Below are 21514 nucleotides of genomic sequence, written 5' to 3' on the forward strand. Positions count from 1 at the left end.
GGGCGGTGACAGTGCTGAACTAGGCCAATACATCACCTAGAGCGAGATTCCACTGATGATGAGTCATTGTGTATTTCATGCAGATACATCTTATATTCTCGTCAAGGAATTTTTTTTTTTTTTGAGGGAGAGGGGGATTGGCTTTAATAATTTGTATCTTCCTATAAAACAAATTAACTTGTTCAGATCATTGGCTTTTGACTTTCAAACTGTTGCTTAATATAATTTTTCGAAACTCTGATTTAAAGTTATTCTTAGAAGGTGATAGTGAAATTCAAATCAGAAAGTTTGTCTTCATTATGAAAGTTTCTTAGGCCAACCAAGATGTCAACGTGCACTGTTCCAGGAAAATAATTTTCAGATATTGTATAGTTTTAAATTGTTTGACCAAGGTAGCTAGATAATTTGAAACACGTGCAGCTTTATTTAATGTGGCTGCTTTTTCAAACCTCTTCTTAGTTTCTTTTTCTACCTTCTTATTTAGTATCTGCCTCGTGTTGCCAGAACCCCATTGCCCTATTTTCTTGAATTTTGACCACATTCTGGACACAGGTTGTGAATTAAATGTGATTTTGCGTGGAAGGCATTTGGAAATGAAAGTTTAGTTGTTAGCATACAGTCATTAACTAATATCTTTATCCTGCAATTTTACAATATTCCCTTATTTTATTACAGAACTTTGCAGTTTACCTTTTTCCAACCCAAGGTCTCATTTTAGCATTACAGATTTCTTATTGGGCAAAGTAGGTATTATCTTCATCTTTTAGATACAGAAGTCAAATCTCATAGGTTAAGCTTTAAGTTATAGGTAAAACATCATGAGTTTGAGGAAATTAGGAAAATTAGGCTCAAATATGACTCTACTAAAAAAGAACAAAATGTCTACTTATGTTTATAATGAGAAGAGGAGAGGTTATGTGTAATGTGTTTGATTAATAAACCTTAGCAACGAAGTTGAGTAGATTCTTTGCTAAGATTTCATTCATTGAATCATTTCAAAGGCAAGTCCCAAATGTGTACCAGGCACTAGAGGAAAGGCAGGGAACAGGAACAACTCAGCTCGTGCAGCTTATATTCTAGAGGGGTAGACAGGTAACACGTGAACAAATGACATTTACCAGAGTTATCGCTGCTCTAAAGAAAAGAAAGCAGAATAGAGAATGACTGAAGAGGAGAATGACTCTAGGTAGTCTAGTTAAAGAAGAGTTTCTCGAAGATGTGACTTCTAAGCAGAGACCCAAACGACAGAGACCCAGAGCCGTGAAGCTGTAGAAAAAGGGAGTCCCAGCTGAGGTTATCCCAAGCATGAGGAATGGTAATAGCACGAAGGACCCGAGATGGGAATGACCTGGTCACGGATGAGGGATAGCAGAAAAGGCCGGTGTGTCTGGAACAGAGCCTTGTAGCTCGTGGCGAGGAGTTTGCTTTCTCCTTGAAGTGTAATGGAAGTTGGACAGTTTCAAAGGAATGATTGATCAGATCTGGTTTGACATTTAAAAAATGTATGACCCTGGCTCCAGGTGGAAAACAGGCTCTTAAGGGCAAGAGCAGGGGAGGGATGAGTTAGGCAGTTACTGCAATATCCAGGTGAGTGACGATGACAGGATGACCTAGGGTTGTAGTGTTTGAGGGGGAAAGAGGGGATCAGATTCAGGATCTATTTGGGGGTAGGGGCTGGGGGAACGTAGAACTGAGGGGCTTTCCTGACAGACCCGATGTGGGATTGAAAGAGAAATCGAAATATTTGGGAAGTAATTGTGAGGGACGATGCTGAACTATATTCCTAAGTCACATCGATCGTTTTTACCCCTCCCCCCACATTATAAAGACGATTCGTTTATTAAATTTGAGCGCACGTTAAAGTTCAGTGCCAGAGACTGGAAGGAAGTGAGCTGGGCCTTGACTTCGATGACCAAAGAGAAGGACTTTTCGAAGGAACAGCAGCCAGTCTGCATAGTTAAGAGGAGGAGAGAATTAAGGCCAACAGAGAGAAAGTTCTGGCAGAGAGCGTATCTGGGAAGAGGGTTCGCTTTGACGTGGAGGAGAATGGGAAGCACGTAAGTGCTGTTGTTTTTTAAGAGTTTGTCCCTCTGTGGTCCGTGGAGTGGAGAATGAAGTTTCTTTTTCTTCATCGTCATCGGCATTACCTGTTTGAATTGTGTGTCTTCAAATGTGACATGATTTTTTTTTACATTCATAAACTTATATTTTTATTCCCTTTCTGTACATACGGGCAACGATAGAGCTTAAGGACACATGTCCAATGCAATATGCAAAAAAAAAAAAAAAATCAGGAATTTACATGAATAATTTTTATACTTTGGAAAGTTAAAGTTGAAAAATATTTTCCACATCGTCAGAATTCACAGTATTTAAAGTAAGCCAAGCTTTCCCCCTTAGATTTCAAACTACATTGTCTCGGCGGAGAATGGTAAAATCTCATCAGGAATAAAATGATCAGGTGTCTATTTTTATTCAGTGCATGAGCAGACGCTGTCTCCGCATCCCTCAGCTGCTCACGTGCCTCCAAAGGATGAAGATGGGGATGGGGTGGGATCGGGCCAAGAAAGCCTTGAAGTGGCAATGCCGAGCTGCTACCCTGACGGAAAAGAGAGAAGGAAGCAGAGCTGGGCTGGGAGAACCGTGACTGCAGTGCTGGTCCAACGGGAACCTCTAGAGCTACGTTTGGCGACTTTACAGCCTGGGGACCCATCGCCATCTTAACAATGGCCCTGACTACTTGTAGAATTTTAAGAGATACTGTCGTCTTAGGAATACCACGTTTACTGATCTTCTCTTGGAGTGGCTGATTTTTTTTGTGTCTTATAAGCAAATCCATTTTTGTCTGTGTTTGCATGGAAGGAAGAAGCCCCTCGATGACTGTTCTTTTCCCATCACTGCCCACCCCCCCACCAATACCTCCTGCTATAGGTGTGCGGAACAGAGTCTGATTGTAAGCAGAGAAAAAAAAGTAATAACGGGAGGTCTGGAAATATTACGAAACTCCTAGGTTTGGGCCAACCTTGCTGCCAGTGCATTGGCAAAGGGTTTGCAGAGTGGAGTGTGTGCCACAGAAACTTCGCTGCGACTCAGGATTGTGTGTCTGACGCTATTGAGAACTTGGGACAAATTCTGGCAGGTTTCAGTAACACTCAGTCCATTTCAGTAGCATTTTGGGTAGAAGGGCGAATTTGTGTCCAAGAGCAGTATGTAATGCTTATGTGATTTGGGTCTCGAATTACATAATTATTATTGGCCATAAGGATATCATACTATACAGCTATTATATGTGGTCGTATTAGCTTTCCAATTTCGTTTCATAGTTCGTCGACGTGAGAACACTGTCATTCAAGGGGGGAACTGATCATCTATGTGATCAGAAGTCCAGAGGTAAAGGAGAGTATTGGAAAAGGCCAGGCCTCTCATCTTTTCTCTCTCTGCCGTCCAGTCAGCCGCCAGGCGCTGCTCATTAATTCCTCTGATCTGCGTCTATGACCAGCTGGGGCAACCCAGGTTCTCCAACCTGTGACTAGAGACCCTTCCTCCGCGTGAACACCTCACCCGATGTGTCTCTCTCTTTGGCATTTCCTATTCTGCGTCTGTGTAGTTTCGTCTGCGTTTTCGCCACTGTATCACTTCGCCTCTGGCAGCTGCTCTCCTGAAGTGGTCCTGCCGTGCTCTACTCTGTGCTCTCATCTTCAGAGGCAGCGTCGTACAGGGACGCACGAGTTGGAGCTTTTGCCTGTGTATCTGTCTGGTGTGAGCAGAGCAGCCCCCTAAAGCAGAGGGCACGCCAGGAAGGCCCCACGGCAGATGCTCACGTCGCTGTGTGAGCCGGAGGGCTCGTGGCTTTGTCTCGCTCCGTGAGCTGTCATTCCCTGTCTTCACCCTTTAGGGCCCCTCGGATGAAGCTCAGTTGCTGACTTTGCAGGGGAAGGCATCGTGAACTTCTCCCCATGCAGTACTCCATTTTCTACCCCAGCGGGGAGTACCAGGCTTTCCCTTAGACATGACATACCCAGAGCCCTTTCTCCCTCCCGCAGACATCGAGAATAGCAAGATCCATAAAGCACAGTCCATACTTTTCCAGTTGGAGACCTTTTTAATCAGAAAGACAGGCACATAAGCGGATTAATTACAATATGGAAAGCACACAGATTGGACAATTGAATACAGTCATGAGTTTGTGTGAGACTGAGAAAGACTCCCCACCCCTGCCCGGAATTATTCCCTGTCTGGCTGGACCTGGGGGTCCAGAGAAGGGGCATCTAACCCAACCTGGGGATGTGTGATGAGGGGAGCGACGTCCCAGAGGAGAGAAAACCTGAGCTATGTCTTAAGGGAGAGGTGGTTGGCTGGCAGACAACACACGAAGAGGAGCAAAGTCGAGGCGAAAGAAAACATTTCACGTTCTATGCCGTATTGGTTAATTCTGCACTGATCTGTTTCCCCACCGGATTACAAGCCCTTTGAAGGCGGGGCGAGGGATGCTGACTGTAGCATTGTGGCCAGAGAACGTTCTGATCTTTGGATGAGTGAATGGCTTTCTGTCTGCCTCACCCTTTTTGCGTGCCTGCTTCAGTCGCTGATTCTGTGCACACGTTCCTGCCTCCAGGACACTCGGCTCTCTAGAAACTGGGGCCAGGCTTCTCTCATTTAAGCACCTGGTCCTGTCACCACCATCGCACTACCTGTGAGCCTGGAATTCAGTGAGTTTTCTTTTTTTTTAATGTGTAGACTCTGGGACTAGACTTTGATTTAAAGGAAAAAAAGAAACAAACCAACAATCCAATAAGGATAAAAGATTCATTTAGTTCACAGATATTTAGCTGTCTATCTTAGGAAACGTTGTGCCTCAAAACCCCTCCCCCAAATTCTTTATCATGTAGGTCACATAGTAACAGACAGAAATTCAACTTGTAGACATTGAGGTTGCTTTGTTTCTCTTTGCCCCATTTTTTTCATCTCCAAGGTGAGCGTGCTCATCACGTGATTATTATAAGGATTATTTGGGTTCATACATAATGAATGCCTAGACGAGGCTCAACAAAAGAGAGTTGTGAGTTTTATTGTAATTATTTATGACCTCTTAGTGACGTGACAAAGACAACCAATTGATGTAGCATCGCTGAATCGGTGGAGGATGCTGAGGATTCATATGACTCCATCTGTATCTTTTTGGCACTGCTTTTCTTTTAAAATTTTTTTTTTTTTTTTTTTTTTTTACGTTTGGAACTTTCTTCTCTTTCTGAGAAGAAATGTGATACACGAAATGTCAAATCAATGAGAAAGCCAGGAAAAGCCATCACGCTGGAAAAGCATATTCTGCGTCAGTGGGGTTGGGAATAAAGGTGAGTGAGTTGGCTTCCATGTTGACTCGTCCGAATCGGCACGTAAATTTGAAGGTTACATTAAGATCGTTGATGGAAGTAAAGAGCCTTAGGTCCATATGACCAGTGGGAATAAGCAGACATAGCAGGCTGATTCACATAGGAAACTGGGCTGACGGTCAAAGCAAATGAATGTGTTTTCCTCTTGTACATGACGTTTGACTTCCGTGCACTTGGAGCCTCTACCTCACCAGGAAAGACAAGAAGAAATCCCAGGAGAAGCATCAAGGTGTCTTCATTGTGTGCCTTTCAAAAACATCAGGAACAGGCAAGCTAGGCTTCTGTTTATGAGGAGACTTTATAGATTAACATTTCCTCTCCCTTTGATCATATTTACAACAGCCCTCGGAGGGCTTTACTCCCAGCGATACCTCAGTGGGTTTGAAGAAGTGATACCTCAGTCAGTTTGTAAAGGGTTGTTAGGAATCCAGGAGGAGGAGGATGTCAGGGACGTGCACTAAAAAGCCTGCCTCTCTTTTTGATCTTTAGAAGGTAGAAAGGGAGAGGAGTGGGGAGAGAAGAAACCAATCTGATAAGAAACATCGCAATATCCTCCTATCCTTCCCCAGTCAGAGGTGGGAGGTGTGTGGTACGCATGAGGATAAAGCTGAGGGGTAATTGGAGGTTTTGTTTTTCCGAATGGCCCAGCATACTTTCCACGTGGTCTGGGAGCTGATTTTCAAGCTACGGGGCCTTTTAAGCCTCAGCCGATCCGGCCCTTTGAATTGGGTATTTGAACAGTAGCTTTGTTGTTTTGTTGTTTTTGGTTTTATGCATTAAATCTATTTCCTTAAAAGCACATGGGTCTTCATGTAATCTACAGGATGAATTGGAACATTTGTAAGGTATACGATGGGTTTTAAGGGACGGAAGCCCAATTCGTATTGCTGTACTCATTGGAAACAAGGCTTCAAAGTATTATGGCTTGACCTTCACCCACCACGTGGGAGCCAGCTAGGTTGTTAAGTACAGTGTTACTGGCCTGTGTCTCTGCTCTGCTCACACGCTATTATTCCTGGAACACTGATCTTTCTCCTCACAATCAAATCATACTCTCACCCGTAAGCCTACTTCGATGCTTCCTTCATGAGATCGCCCTGATTTTTGGCTCCGCGTGAGACTGGCAGTCATCTTTGTCCTCTGAATATTTCTTGGTCTCTCTCATTTCTGTTGCCTCTACTAACAACACTAAGCTTATGCCTTAAACTGTGTACTTTTTCCTCCCATTACCTAGCAAAATGCCTTCTGTCTAGGAGGCACTCAATAAATAAGTAGTCCATGGCCTGTTACTTCCCTTCCCGTTTTTCGATGCCTGAAAAAAAGAGAAGCCAGAGAGAATTTGCAGTGATGCGACGTCCTGATTGATCAGTGTCGCTTTCCTTTGGTGTTCATTTCTTGTGAATCGTTGGGTAGAATGGATCACAGATGCTGTTTTGCGGAGATGTATTTTGTGCCTAGTGGGGTCCAAAAAGGCTCCCCCCCCCAAACGTGTCTGCCAAGGCTGGAATAATCACATTTTGCATTTGTACAGCGTATTTATTGTATGCGTTTGATTAGGAGGAATAATCAGCCGAAGCGCTCCCCCAGCTGCTGGACTGCTCTGTGCCCGTGTTCAGGAGGAGTAAGAAACATCTTTGGAAAGGCTGGGTAGATGTCAGGGTTGAACTCAAGAGTTCTTTGGGAAGGGGTATGTGCGTGTGTGTGTGTGTGTGTGCGCGCGCGCGCGCGTGTGTGCACCTCACTACAAAGCTCTGTGATGATTGTGACTACACCGTTCTCCTGGAAATTTTTCTGTAGGCAGAGAGATAACCGACCACCTTTACATATTTTTCATGTACATAAAAAAATAGGAAAAAGACAAAATCAACTTCCGAACACCGATGTTTGCTAGGGATTTTATGTTGTGCCTTATTGATGCAGAAGAAATTTAATATTTCCTTGAGGTGGGAGTTGGGATATAATCAGGTTATTAGCTGTGAAAGAACTTAGTTTACACGAGGAATCAGCAGACTGTCCTGTGGGCTAGATCTGGCCTGTGAGTAAGGAATGGTTTCTACATTTTTAAGACTTTTGTGTTAGAGAGAGAGAGAGAGAGAGAGAGAGAGAGAGGGGTCATATGTGGCCTAAAGCCTAAGATATTCACTGCCTGACTGTCTACCGAAAAAGTCTGCCAACCCTTGATTTATAGAATCGATTTCAGTTTTGCAGAGGAAGAAACCAAGGCCCAGATGGCAGCCTGATTTGCCTAAGTTCACGGAGGCGGTCTGTTCTAGTGGCAGAAGAATCAGATTCAAGTTTCTGCAGGTCTTGCTTCTAATCTCGTCTTTCGTTTGACCTGATCTACCTTTGTGATTGTATATGAACTTTCCCTTTTGGCTCTATCGTTCGAGACTTCACAGAGTAATGTCTCAACGTGACGCTAACACTAACTACCCAGAGGTGGGTCACACTTCACAGGATCAGGGCATGATCCTCTATAAGACTGCCCTCACTTCAGACACCAGCTGCAAGTTCTGGGGTTCCTAGGCCACCCACACTCTGACCAAATGGCTACAAAATCGGAAGTTCCCATTCTCCCCTTGGTATTTTTAGTATTTTCAGTATTATTATTATTATTCTCACTAATAAGCTAGAATAACTCAGAGAACTCAGGAAAGCGCTATACTTATGATTACAGTTCTATTATAAAAGATACAAATCGGGACCAGCTAAATGGAGAGACACACAGGGCGAAATTTTAGAGGGTCCCACATGTGAAGCTTCTGTGTCCTCAAGACTGTCCTCTGAGCTTGGGTGTCCATAGTTTTTTTCTTTTTCTTTTTTCTAAATATTTTTTTTTCTGTCTTTATTGAAATATAATAGACAACTAGCTGCCTGCATTTACATTGTACAATTCAATGAGTTTTTTTCAATTATAGTTGGCATATAACACACCAGCCTCAGCTGTACAGCATATTGATCAGAGATCCACACAACTTGCAAAGCGCTCACCCCACCAAATCTAGAAACCCTCCTCCCCCATATTCATTCCAACATTATTAACCATCTTCTCCCATGCTGTACGCTGCATCCCCACGTCTACTCTGCAACCATCCACCTGCACCTCTCAATCCCTTTGCCCTCTTTCCCCCCAACCCCCCTCTCATCTGGGATCCCTCAAAATATTCTCTGTATCTATGAGTTTATTTCCACTTTTGATGTTGTTGTTGTTGTTGTTGATTTTGTTCTTTAGATACCACATGTACGTGAAATCACGTGATATTTGTCTTCTCTATCCAACCCATTTCATTCACTGCGATACCCTCTGGGTCCATCAAGGCAATATCTTTTTCCATCCCCTTCCTTTTAGTCTGTGTGTGTCTTTTAATCTGAAGTGAGTCTCTTGTAGGCAGCATATGTAGGGGTCTTGTTTTCTTATCCGTTCAGCCACTTTATCTTTTGGTTGGAGCACTTAATTCTTCTCCATTTGAAGTACTTGTTGATAGGAATGTAGTTGTTAACATTCTTTATTCCTATTTTTGATACATGTTTTTTTCTTTTTAAAGAAGTCCCTCCAACATTTCCTGTAATACTGGCTTGGTGATGATAAATTCCTTCAGCTTATTTTTGTCTGAGAAGCTCTCTGTCCTTCAACTCTAAATGATAGCTTTGCTGGAAAAATTATTCTCTTGGTTGTAGATCCTGGGTTTTCATCACGGTGAATATTTTGTGCCAAGCCCTTCTGTTTTACATAGTTTCTTTTGAGAAATCAGCTGCCAGTCTACGGGTGCTCCCTTGTAGATAACTATCTGCTTTTCTCTTGCTGCTTTTAAGATTCTCTCTTTGTATTTAACCTTTGGCATTTTAATTATGATGTGTTTTGGTGTGGGCCTCTTTGGGTTCTTGGTTTTGGGGATGCTCTGAGCATCTTGGGGTTTTATTTCCATTTCCTTCACCAGGTTAGGGAAGTTTTCCATCATTATTTTTTCAAATAGCTGTTCAACATTTTGTTTTCCCTCAAGTACCCCGACGACTCAGATATTTTTACATTTAATAGGGTCCCGTAGGCTCCTTAAATTATTATTATAGTCTTGGCTTCTTTTTTCTTGCCATTCTGATTGAGTGTCCTTGGCTCCCCATCCTCTAGATAAGTCATTTGATCCTCTTCTTTTTTCACTTTGTTTATTCCGTTCAATATTCCCATGTCAGATAATGTGATCTCCATTTCTGACTGGTTCCCTTTTATAATTTCCATTTCCGTTTTTATGTTTTTTATCTCTTTGTTGAAGTTCTCACTGAATTCATCTACACTTCCCCTAAGTTCATTGAGCATCTTTATAACCAGTGTTTTGAACTCTGCATCTGTTAGGTTGCCTGACTCCATTATTTCTGGATCTTTATTCCCTTCTCTCATTTGGTTTCTGCTTCTTTGTCTTCCCATTTTGGCTGCCTTTCCATGTCTATTTCTATGTACTAAACAAAGCTTCTAAGTCTCCCGGTCTTATTAGCATGGCTTTGTGTGGTAGATGTGTCCAGTGGCACAGTCCTGAGAGGGGTTCAGCTGCAGGCCAAGTTTGGCCCCAGCCTGTGCCCCTCCGGGGCCCCTGTTAAGATTCAGCAAGCAATCCACAGATGCTGTGCTTATAGTTGCCTCAAAAGGCCACACCAGAATCTGAGGCCAGCTGCCACCAGTGTGAGTCTTGGCGCTGCCCAGCAAGGAGCACCTGACTTGCTGAGGATACACCTGGATGTGGCTTGAGTGGAGCCGCGACTGTGAGGAGGCAAGGTTTCAGGGAATCCTCTGGGTAGAGCGACCTTTGTTATCCAGTTTGTTGCCCTCTTGGCTATGGCGGCCCTGTGTCTGGCGCACTGGTAGGGAGGAGGGCTCAACAGGGAACAGTGGATACCGCCAGCACTTCTGTGGGGAGGGGGAAAGAGGCTTACCAGGACGCTCACTCTGACAACTCAGTGTCGCCCTGTAAGTCCCTGCGCAGTCAAACTGGCGCTGGTGTTCAGAGTGAGCAGGTCCATCACCATGGAAGTCCGTTCGGGGATGCGGCCCCTGTAAGAGGCGTCTACAGCTGCCACTGCCACTGCCATAGCCTCCGTCCGCTCAGCCGCTAGGGACGGGGCAGCCCATGTCCTCGCCCCGTCCTACCATCTGCCGTTGCAGGGCGATTTTTTAGATTTCTCCCTAGTTGTATGGCTTGTTTATCTGGATTCCAGGCAATTTTTCCTTGCTGGTTGCTCCTTGTTTTCATCACAACTTTGATTTGGTCGCCAGAGGGATGAACAGAACCTGTACCATCTACGCCGGCGTCAGTAGTTTTTATTGGGACTTCATCACATAGGCATTGGTCATTGGGTCATTGGCCACATGACTGAACCCAGTCTCCCGTCCCCCTCCTTCCCCAGGGTCGGGAGGTCAGTCTGGTATCAACTGGCTGAAACCCCAGCCTTCTGATCACGTGGTTAGTTTTTCTGGCATGGTCCACCGGCCAAGAGCCGCCTCATTAGCATAAAGTCAGATGTGGTCCAAGGGGCCCACCTGCAGTGACTAAGATGCTCCTGTTGCTTGGGAGATTCGAAGGCGTTTGAGGCTAGGATGGGAAGCTGGGACAAAGAGCAGGCAAATTCTTCAGGGCACGACCGTGTTCCGGGTCTGATCTTTCTGCAGCACTCACTGTAGAGGCGCTGCCAGGGAGCGTGCCCCTCAACCAGGGCTCCGACGTAGGAAGACGTGAATATTTCTCTCCAAGAATTTCTAGGAGATAGCAAAAACGTCCCCGAGAGAGGGACATGGGCTAGATGGGTTTAGGGCACCTTCTCTGGTGTTTCGGACACTTTTATCTGAGTTAGGGAAAAATGCTGCAGTTCAGACTGAAGGATTTTGCTTCTAGGCTGCCGAAGGCAATGAAATGCTTAGTAAAAATTTGGCCTAAAATTAACTCTCTTTTTGCGTTTATTTCTTTATTTGAAGTTCTTAACTCTCTAGACCTATTTAGTTTATGCTAATATTTACTTATGGATATCATATAGTTATGAAATAATAAATAATATATATTACTATATATTATAGTATATAATTATTATAGTATATATATATTACTATAATAATATTTATTAGATAGAAATAAATTTCAAAAAATCTGTTAAGATTTTTTTATTTTATTTTTTCCCAAACCAATCTCCATGGAATTACTTTATGTCACTTGCCAGTGTGCATGTGGGGGGGTCTGTCATTGTCCCTGCTTCCTGATCACTGATGTCCACATCCTTATCACCATATGTTGCGTGTCAGTGAAACAATGAGGAACTTGGGTCATTCGGTAAAACAGAAACACCACTCCAGCGACACCGAGTGAGTGGGAAAGAGATTGACAGGCGAGTTAGAGCCACAGCATGGCAGAGGCCCATGGTGGCGGTGCTGGTAGATGGTGGTCGTTACTAAGGCGTGTCCCTGTCCTCCTAACTTTCATGCTTCTGTAGGTCAACGGCACGTCTACCATTCCTCGGACGCTTCCCTATTCTTCCTCTTCACAGTCTCCTGGTGGGCATTTTCTGTCATGTACCTCTGTTTCTTAAAATTCTCTTCTTTATCCAAACCTGGCAGAAACTCCAAAGAGAGTTTATTTATTTAGCCATCATCTTCCAGCTACTTCTGGGCTTCATCCAAACCCATCGGTGCAGATGTCACCATGAAGACATTGCTCCGTCCATCCAACCTCGCTGGGCCTGGGGTGTGGCATCTAACGGGTCCTGTGCCAGAAGCATCTGAAACTTTGGTCACCTTGGAGTGATCCGTAAGTGAATTGGTGTTCGCCCTTCTTCTTTAACTTGCTCATCTATCTTACAGGGAAAAATAGGTTTTCTGTTAGGATGTCTGGTTATTAACAATTTACAGAATAATTATAAGTGGCTCTTGGAAACCAAAGGCCCAAATACAGCTGGGATCTAGGAGGGAACTGTACCCAGAGTCCAAAAGCTATTGGGACAGTTTCTGTTGCTCTCCACGCGTCTGCTTCTGCTTCGTCTCAAAAGCAACCCCTTCTCGGCGTCCCTGCCCACGCGGTGGTTGGAAGATGGTCACCTGAAGACCCGAAGTGTGTGTGCTAATAGGCCATTCACATGCAGAGAACATCTCCTCTAGGTCCCACATCACAGTTTCCAGAGGAGAGGCTTCTAGGTGGACCAAGTAACCATCCCTGGTACAAAGAGCTGTGATGGATGAAGGGGACTGCACAATTCAGACCGTCTTTGGTTCAGCGTCTGAATGAGCATCTTCAGAAAGCATCCACTACATCAGCCCTTTATTATCTGTTTGACGTATACGTACAGACTGCCTACTGTGTGCTAGAAATTATTTGGGATGACAGGGATCGAGCCACAGACAAAACAAAGTCCCGGCTCTCGTGACCGTCAGCTGTCTTTTCTGTATTTCCACTTGGCGGTAGAAAAACTTTGCGCTTGTGGCAACTCTCGTTTCTCTTTATTTCTTTTTATTTCGGTTTCTTTCTCAATAGGTATCTATTGAACTCCCACTATCTGCTGACACTACTTGTTTGTATGGGGGAGTTGTAACATATACTCTCATTTCGTGTGGCGGTATTTTTAAAATGCATTAACTCACAGTTCCTCTCATTGGTCTGAATTTGAAGCTTTAGTCATTATGTACTTTGCTATATATGGCATAGTGTTTTCCTTAGGCAATACATTTGTACCAAATTTGTGTTATTTTGAGAATATTAATGTTTGTCTCCAAAGCAAGGGTGGGTGAGGATGCAGCCACTGAGGTAGAAGAAAGTTATCTGAATCTTACGGGGAAACTAACTACTTCTACCTAGATCTACCTAGAATAAAATTCCAGGTCTGGCTCTGTCGATGCAGAAAGGTGAGTTGGCCTGATGCATGAAAGGTACTTGGGAGATCTTATTTCCCTTAATTGTGTCGTCACTAGTTGTTTGTATTTTTTTTTTCCTCCCTGGTATTTATTGTCCAACATTTAAATTCTTGTTTGGAAAAACTGTTGTTTCCATTCTTATTTCTATCAGTGATGCTTTTTTTTTTTTTTTTTTTGCCCCAGTATTCTCTTTAAATCCCAATTATCTAATATTTCTTTTCTCTGGCCTGCACGTTCCATCAAAAAATAGTCTTGCGGAGTTTTCTTTTGCTATGGTTCTCATGTTCATGTTTTTGTTTGTTTGTTTGTTTGTTTTCTATTTAATTCATGCTTTTATCATCTTGCTTCTAGATTGTAGAATACATTTCCTCCCTGATCTCCTTACCTACAATTCTCCCTTCCTTCTGCTCCCACACGTACATCACTGCCAGGCACACTGCTCTCCTGCTGAGAAACCTTCTGTGGCTTCACCTGACCTTCAGGATGAAGTTCAAGCATCTTCTTCTGGCATTTAGTCTTCCACAGTCTGGCCACAGGCTTTTTTTTTTTTTTTTTTTTTTTTTCCCCAGAGTCCTTTCTACTATTTCCCAATTTTGACTATTAGTACTGTTTCTTGTTTGTTTTTTAATTGGCCCCTGATACAGTTTGTCTATTGGGCCTTTGCTTACACTCTGCAGTCCCTTCTCCCGAATGTCCACCCCTCACCTAATATAAACCGCTCCCCTACTTTAAGGCTCTTATGTCTATCCTCAGACTCCCCACCCCACACACTAGGAGGCTGCTAACCTCTGACCCTCCTCGTCACCTTCAAACCCACTTAGTCACTTGGTCATAAACTGTGGCACACCGGTAACCATGGTTATACCGGTTCACATTTTCGAGGACAGGAGCCAGATCTTTGGTTTTTGTGTTCCTGTCTCTCTACCGTGGCTGTTCATTAAAACACAACCCAGTGGAACCCACGAGAGTGGGGGCGGGAACTAGTGAATTGTGAGCGGTTCCTCCGTGACAATATGCAGCCTGAGTGGAGAGCACTAAGTGGACAGATGTCACAATGAGCTACTTTGACTCACACTAGGACGTGGGGTTCAAGCCCTCGGTGCATATCACTGCATCTCGGTGAAGTCAAAGTGACCCTTTATAGGACTTGAGTCAAAATGACTTATTCAACCGGCAAATATGAGTGAGTGTCCATTATGTGCCAGGCACTGTTCTGGGTGCCTGGTGTGAGGTCACAGCAGTGAACAAAACATGTCGCTGCTGTCCTGGAGCTTCTTGGCTATGGGCAGACAGGCCATAAATAAATAACATGAGGTAATGAGATAAATGCTGTGGGGAAAAACGAAGCGGGGTAAGTGGGCAGACAGAAAAAGCAGTATTTTTTTTTTTTTTAATATAGTCTAGTTCAAAGATATTCGTTGTCTGCCTGAAACCAGCCGATGCTTTGAAACCCAGCCTCCTCCAGGAGCCCAAGCTGGCAGGCCAGCCAGACTTGGACTAGGAACTCTTGCCCTCTGCTGCCCCTTGTTGATGAGTGGAGGGTGAGCAGTGGTCCTGTGGAGAGGGGGAAGGTGTGTGTGTGTGTGTGTGTGTGTGTGTGTGTGTGTGTGAGGGGGATGTGCGGTACCCAGCTCTGAGCAGTGTTCAGGCCAGTCCTTCAGCTCTTAGTAACCAGGGTTAGGTGGTCATTGTCCCCCTCTGACGATCAGGATTACAACAGGATTCTAATGACTTTAAAATGATGACATAGTTCACTAGCCGAAACTTGCCCTTTCAAAATGTTTCTCCTGTGTGGATGAACATTCTTTGCAGCCGCCAAGTAGATGCTTATTGAAATGAGATGTCAGTGTCTTAAATAATATGCAACATGCGTGTCTTGGATAGGTGGAAAATGTGGCAGATATTAGAGCAAATTAATATTTAAGGGAAAAGGAGAGAAGGCTTCATCTGGAGGGCACTGATTTTTCCGAGACCCTTTATTTCAGGCGCCCCTCCCCAAAGGTCAGTTCTCCAGAGGGTCCCTTCTGAGCGATGCTGCTTAGGATCTTCCGTGCGCGTGTACATAGCAGTTTTAGAAATGGGTCTATCACTATTCTCCACGCCGACACTTCCTGAAGCGAAGGGTGTGGGGAGGTTGAGCTCACCGAGAGGGGCGACTCCAGGACTGAAATGAAATCTTAACGGGATGGAGGTGCTCGTGTCTTAAAAGCAGAACCAGTGACTCGGGCAAGCACCTGAAAGACCACGCACCCGTGGGTGCACGGGGGTCGCCAGGCGCCGTTGGGGCGGAAAGCCGCCGGGGTGGGGTGGGGTGGGGTGAGGGTGGGGGTTCACGATCACCGCGAGGTCCGGGAATGTCATTCTCAGAGCACAGAGCCGTGCGGGCGCCACCCGTTTCTGCGGTGACCGAATGCAGGGCATACGTGTCCCCTTTGCTGTCGTCTCTCTGTTCGGACAGAAGCCCAATCCAGCCGAGTAAACGGAGCGCCAGAGCCAGTCCCCGGGCCGGGAGCGGGGAGCTGGCCGGGTCAGGTGGCCTTGGCCTCCGCGCGCCCCGCGCGCCCCGCCCCCGGCAGCCGCGGCGCGGGCGCAGGAGCAGCAGCAGCAGCGGCCGGGCCAGGCGGCGCGGCTGTCACCCGAGAGGCTCCCTCGGTGGCCTGGGGGGCCCGTGGGGCGGGGCGGGGCGCGGCGCGGCGCGGGGGCGGGGCGGAGCGCGAGCAGCTGCGCGGCGGGCCCCGCGGGAGCCGAGGGACACAGGCGGGCCCCGCAGCGCCGAGCATCCATCCCTTCGCGCTGGTCCCCGCCCGCCGCCGCGCCCGCCTGACGTGACTTCTTTGTGCTGTGTTCTCTGCCCGCGCCTCTCCTCCGCAGGACCTGTTCGTCCTTCTCTGGGCTATAGGAAGGCAGACGATGCGATGTCCCGGGCCACGTCCATTGCAGACCAGCTGGAGGCGCCAGCCCGCACCATTTACCTCAATCAGCCGCATCTCAACAAATTCCGTGACAACCAGATCAGGTAGGAGAAGGCGGCTGAGACACGCGAGAGGCAGGGGATGCCGAGCGGGGATGGGGCTCGTCCGCCTCGCGTTAGCTTTTCCGCGCACCCCTTCAGCCCCGACCCCTGTCGGCTTCCCGCAGCCCCGTCCGGCTCCTTGCTCCCCCAGCCTGGCGGTCTACACCCGCGCTTCCGATGGGGTCGTATGAACGCGGCCCTTACCTGTCTCTCCTTCGCATCTGTTCTGTGCTCAGGCCGTCTGTGAGCCCCGAGGAAGTTTTTATTCTTAGCTGCCTGACAAGAATGAGGTCTCGTTCCTCCATCCCAGAGCGCCCTTCCACGATTTGCCCCTCGTCCTGTTTTAAGCCAGGCGCTAGCTCCTTTTAGCAATTCACGGGCCATAATGTGGGGGCAGTGCTTTAGAAAGGAATCTCACAGGTCATAAGAACTCGCATTCAGCTCTCAATGGTCCAGGACATTTGTGAAGATGTCTTCGTTTGCCCAGAGGTAGCAGAGGGGTGGGTGGAAGCTACGTTTAAATGTCTACTCTTTGCTGGCTACTGCATCAGGTGCTTTAGCGACACCAGCTTTATAAATCCTCATAACTTCTTGAAGAAAGCATTATTACCTTCAGATCAGGAAACCGAGACAAAGATGTTAAATAATGTACCTATGGTCCTATAGCTACGAAATGCGGACCTGGAAATAGAACCCAGCCTGTCTGACTGCTAAGGCTCAAATACTTTCTGCTGTGCGAATCGACAGCATTAGGCACGGGTGCTAGTTCGTTTTCAAATTTCATTAAAATTTCAGGCTGAGACAACCTTATCTCTGGGAGTGACTTCAGGGGCTGTGGTAACTGTGAGTGGCTCAGAACACCAAGTTCAGGTGTAGAGAAATTACGTGACTGGTCAGGTTACGCACAGATTATTCACAAACTTGAATTCCAATTCATGTTCTCTCTAGAAAGCTCCGGCTAAAACTTTGCTGTTATTATATGTTAAAGAACCCCATTATGGCAGTAGCTCTTGTACAGGCTGCCTAGCCTGATGTCTTTATTTAGAAAGGTTTGGCTGTTGGTCGTTATTGCAGCTTGATAGGATTTGGGGTGGAAAAGTGCATATTATGTGGATGTGATACCTTCATCTATTAATGGTGCAGCTGCTGTGGATAACGGTTTGGCGGTTTCTCAAAAGGTTAAATGTAAAGTTTCCAAATGATCCAGCAATTCAACCTCTAGGTATATAAACCCAAGAGAAACGAAAATGGGTCCACACAAAAAAATGTACACAAATGTTCACAGCAGCATTATTCATAAAAGCCGAAAAGTGCAAACCATCCAAATGTCTATCGACTGATGAATGAATCAATGAATAAAATGTGGTAAATCCATACGATGGAATATTACACGGCCATAAAAGGAATGACATGCTGATGCATGCCATGGCATGGAAGAACCCCAAAAACATGATAAGATAAAGAAGCCAGTAACAAAAGGCCCTATGTACAGGAATATCCCGGAGATATGTGGGTTCAGTCCCAGTCTACCACACAAAGTGAATATCGCAGCAAAGTACCACGTGGTCTTTTTGCTGGTGGAGGGTCTTGACTTCATTTTGTTAAAAAAACAAAAACAAAAACAAAAACAAAAAACACCTGTGAAGTGCAGCAAAAAGTACAATAAAAGAAAGTATGCCTGTCTGTGATTCCATTTCTATAAAATACCCAGGAGAGGCAAATCTATTGAGACAAAGGGTAGTTTAGTGGTTCCTCAGGCTGGGGAAGGGAGAAGAGTTTGGCCAAGGGGGAATGACAGCTAATGTACATGAACATGGGGTTTCATTTTGGGGTGATGGTCACACAACTCTATGAATATACTTTTTTTTTTTTCCATTTTTTTTAGGCAAGGCAACCCTTGGTTGACCTCACAGATTGCAAGGACCTTGTCAGCTTACAACCCCTTATTTTTTTATTTTTCACGCCTACAGCACCTGGTCTTCCTAGGTGGTCTCCCATCCAAGTACTAACCAGGCCCGACCCTGCTTAGCTTCAGAGATCAGATGGGACCGGGCTTGTTCAGGGTGGCGTGGCCGTAGACTGTGAATATACTTAAAATCATTTGGAACCTTACACTGCCAGTATAGTTCCATTCCCTTGTACTCTCTCATATGTGTTTCTATTGAATGACTTTTAAAAAATAACATTTCTTTTTTAAAAGATTTATACTGTATAAGGATATGAAATTGAAGAGTTACTTTTCTTTTTAAACTTTAGGATATTTTCAAGTAGTATTCATGTTTAATTCCTATTTCTTTAATTTTGGTATCCATTTGTGGGTGCTTAAAACTGGGAGAATGAAATAAGGTCTTTGTTTTTGCCTATGTTCTCTAGTTTCTATGGAAGGTACAGAGTTTTAAAAGCCTTGGCAATGGGGCCTCACAACCCGTTTATAACCAAGACTCAAAGCTGACTTTCGAGACTGATCTTTTTATCAATCGGAGAGATTTCAAGTGACTACCTGTTTTACCATTTGATTTGTATTTTTGAGTGGCAGGGAGAGGAATAAGTGTGGGAATGCACGGTGAAGGTTGGCTAGGAATAAAGTTGGTAGGTACCAATTATTCTGTTTAAAGCCTCTTGTAAGTGTATACTTGAAGTAGTTTACATATATTACATATTAAAATTTATGGAATTTGAGTTCATGGCTTATACTGTGAGCGTTAGTTGCAGAATACACTGAATAGGATCTAAGAAATTAAAACGTGGCCCTTCCTTTTCTATAAAATGACAGCCTATGAGTATTTACTTTACCCAGACTATATATACATAGGATTTACCTAATGGTCATGTGACTCGTTAAGGAATTGATTATAAAGCTTTTTGGCATTATAGTTTAAGGATTTTACAAAATGTTGAGCCACATTATTTTAGCATTTTAATATTGCTGAAGTCAAGTTTTAGAAAAATATTGATTCCTTAAAATAAGGCTTTTTATCTTGACCATGAATGTTTGCTGAAAGTCGATAAAGCTATTCAAAGGAATATTTTCATAAAAGGAAGTCGATAAAGAATTTTTTTAAATATAATTTTTCTTGAGAAAAGACTGTTAGTGGTTTTGTTTGGAGGCTAGATCGTTTGCCTCTAAATCGAGGTTTTTGAAATGATGGGACCATGTGGGACAGCTGATGTTCATGCTAATCCATGGTTTTATTTGGATGCTGTACACCTCGGAGGCTGGGCCTCCCTGGAAAGGAGTTTCTCACTCATCCTTTCTGGTCTTGGAGCTCTGAGGATCGAGGCAGTTGCTCATGACTGCTTTCATGAGCCACTGGCATTTTTAATTCAGGAAAGAGATGAAAGTTTGCTAAAGAGGGAGGTGGCTGTTGGGTTTTGGGGGAGGATGCTGAGAGGGTGGTGTGGTAAATTCAGGATAGAGATCAAAGGTGTAGAGTTAACATTTGAACTAGTGTGTCAAAGAAAGAGACTGGGCCCAGTCAATGGGAGTGAGAAGTTCACCCCTGGAGTTGACTATGGCCTTGGCACCCTCAGGAGAATGTGTCACCTGGTTACTTCAAAGTCTAAGCAATTCCTGGAGATTCCTGGAGTGTCCATGCCATGGGAATGGATCTCTCTCCAAACCTTGTTCTCGTTGCTGACACCGAGAATCATATCTGAAGCTGTGAGAGGTTGAAGTTTTCCACCTGATGAACCAGTAAATCGGATCATCAAAGTCATGGAGAAGTGTGACATGGTCTCTCTCTCCTAGGCGCTGATTTTCTAGGGCTTCAACCATGAGGACAATAACCTGTTCATTGTCTACAAATAGGTAGTATTAAATGGAATCTCGCAATGCGCCTATGCGTGTCTAGGATTGCGTGTATATCAACCTAACAGATCCCCTTTTTTCCCAAAGTATACAATAGTATCTCCTTTTAAATATTTTTTAGCAGCTTTATTGAAGCATTCACCTATCTGAAGTGTACAGTTCCCTGTTTTTTAGTATATTCACAGAGTTATACGGCCAGCGCCACAATTTTAGAATATTTTCATTGCTTCCAGAAGAAGCCTTATGCCCTTCGGTTATCCTCCCCTCTGCCACGGCCTCCCCCCGACCCCGCCTCGGCCCCCAACAGCCACTAATCTACTTTCTGTCTCTAGATTTCCCTATTTTGGATATTTCATGTGAATGATATCATTTCCTTTGAAGTGTTTTAAGTTAAATATTAAATGCGCGTAAAAAGCTTGCTTTAATTCTGTGTATCTAAATTTTCGAAAATGTTCAAAGTTAAAAAAGTTTTTTTTTTTCTTCCAAAAAATATCTTGAAATAGTTTCCCGATCAAAGGAATGGGCAATATTTATGTAATCGCGATCAGGCATATGCAGTCTTTCTATGAGATTCTCAGCAAGCTGTTTGAAACTGTGACTTTCAAGGCTGAAAGGCATCTTTTTTCTGTGTTTGAAATCAGGTCTTCAAAGCAGGTTAAGAATGTTTAGATATTTCGTTTCCAATGAGTCATTATTTTCAGCTGGGAGTTTTACCTAGCAAAAAATCTTCATTAAAGCACTGAGTTGAGTTTGGTCAAGCTATGCGGTCTCTTTAGGTTGGGTTGTCTTATCAAAGAAAAGTTGCTTTATGTGGGTCTTTCATTGGTATTGCCAAGATAAGTTTAAAATAGAATTTTGCCTTTGCAGAAAGGGAATCGAGTACGGTGCGGCCAGTTTTACAGTATCTTCGTTTTGTAATATTACGCTGGGATCTGAATGTCTGAGAGAGTATTTTTGTCTTAGTGAATGAAGAGAACCAAATCATCTTCAAAAACCAGTTTGTGTCTATGGCGCTGCCACCCTGAACATGCGCCATCTCGTCTGATCTCGGAAACTCAGCAGGGTCAGGCCCGGTTAGTACTTGGATGGGAGACCACCTAGGAATACCAGGTGTTGTAGGCATTAAAAAAAAGAAACAAAACAGTTTGTGTGTGAAAGCTGGTGACAGATGATATGTACGGGATGAGATCCGATAGCATCGAGTGCTGTAAGCGTGAACGATTCCCCTCTAAGCGTTTAAAGCTGCAGAATTTAGGTGGGATTCGGTCTTAACACTGGGGCCGCTTACAGCTTAACGAAGAAACAATACCAAGATCCTGGCAACAGTCATAACTTCGTTTTGATTCATGTAAAGATCAGTGTTTTAAAAACCAAGGTCTGCATATCCCATTTGAATAGCTGTCCTTGTCAAAGTTGGCAAAGGT

The 21514-nt window shown here is 44.5% G+C and overlaps 1 protein-coding gene, 1 non-coding gene and 1 pseudogene across 2 annotated transcripts in view; 2 read left to right on the forward strand and 1 right to left on the reverse strand.

Moving 5' to 3' along the window:
* The first annotated feature begins 15864 nt into the window (after positions 1 to 15864).
* ATP8A2 (ATPase phospholipid transporting 8A2) overlaps positions 15865 to 21514 on the forward strand; it is a 236978-nt gene continuing 231328 nt past the window's right edge. The window contains exons 1-2 of the mRNA XM_039873056.1: positions 15865 to 15921; positions 16141 to 16285. Of these exons, the coding sequence (XP_039728990.1) occupies positions 16185 to 16285 (101 nt within the window). The 5' untranslated portion in view covers positions 15865 to 15921; positions 16141 to 16184. The remainder of the gene's footprint in view (positions 15922 to 16140; positions 16286 to 21514) is intronic.
* On the reverse strand, positions 18244 to 18362 carry LOC120610722 (5S ribosomal RNA). The gene has a single exon (XR_005654986.1). It is a non-coding gene; the product is annotated as a 5S ribosomal RNA (ribosomal RNA).
* Positions 21094 to 21212, forward strand: LOC120610723 (uncharacterized; annotated as a pseudogene).

Source organism: Pteropus medius, unplaced genomic scaffold (assembly GCF_902729225.1).
Source record: "Pteropus medius unplaced genomic scaffold, Ma_sr-lr_union100, whole genome shotgun sequence".
NCBI lineage: Eukaryota > Metazoa > Chordata > Mammalia > Chiroptera > Pteropodidae > Pteropus > Pteropus medius.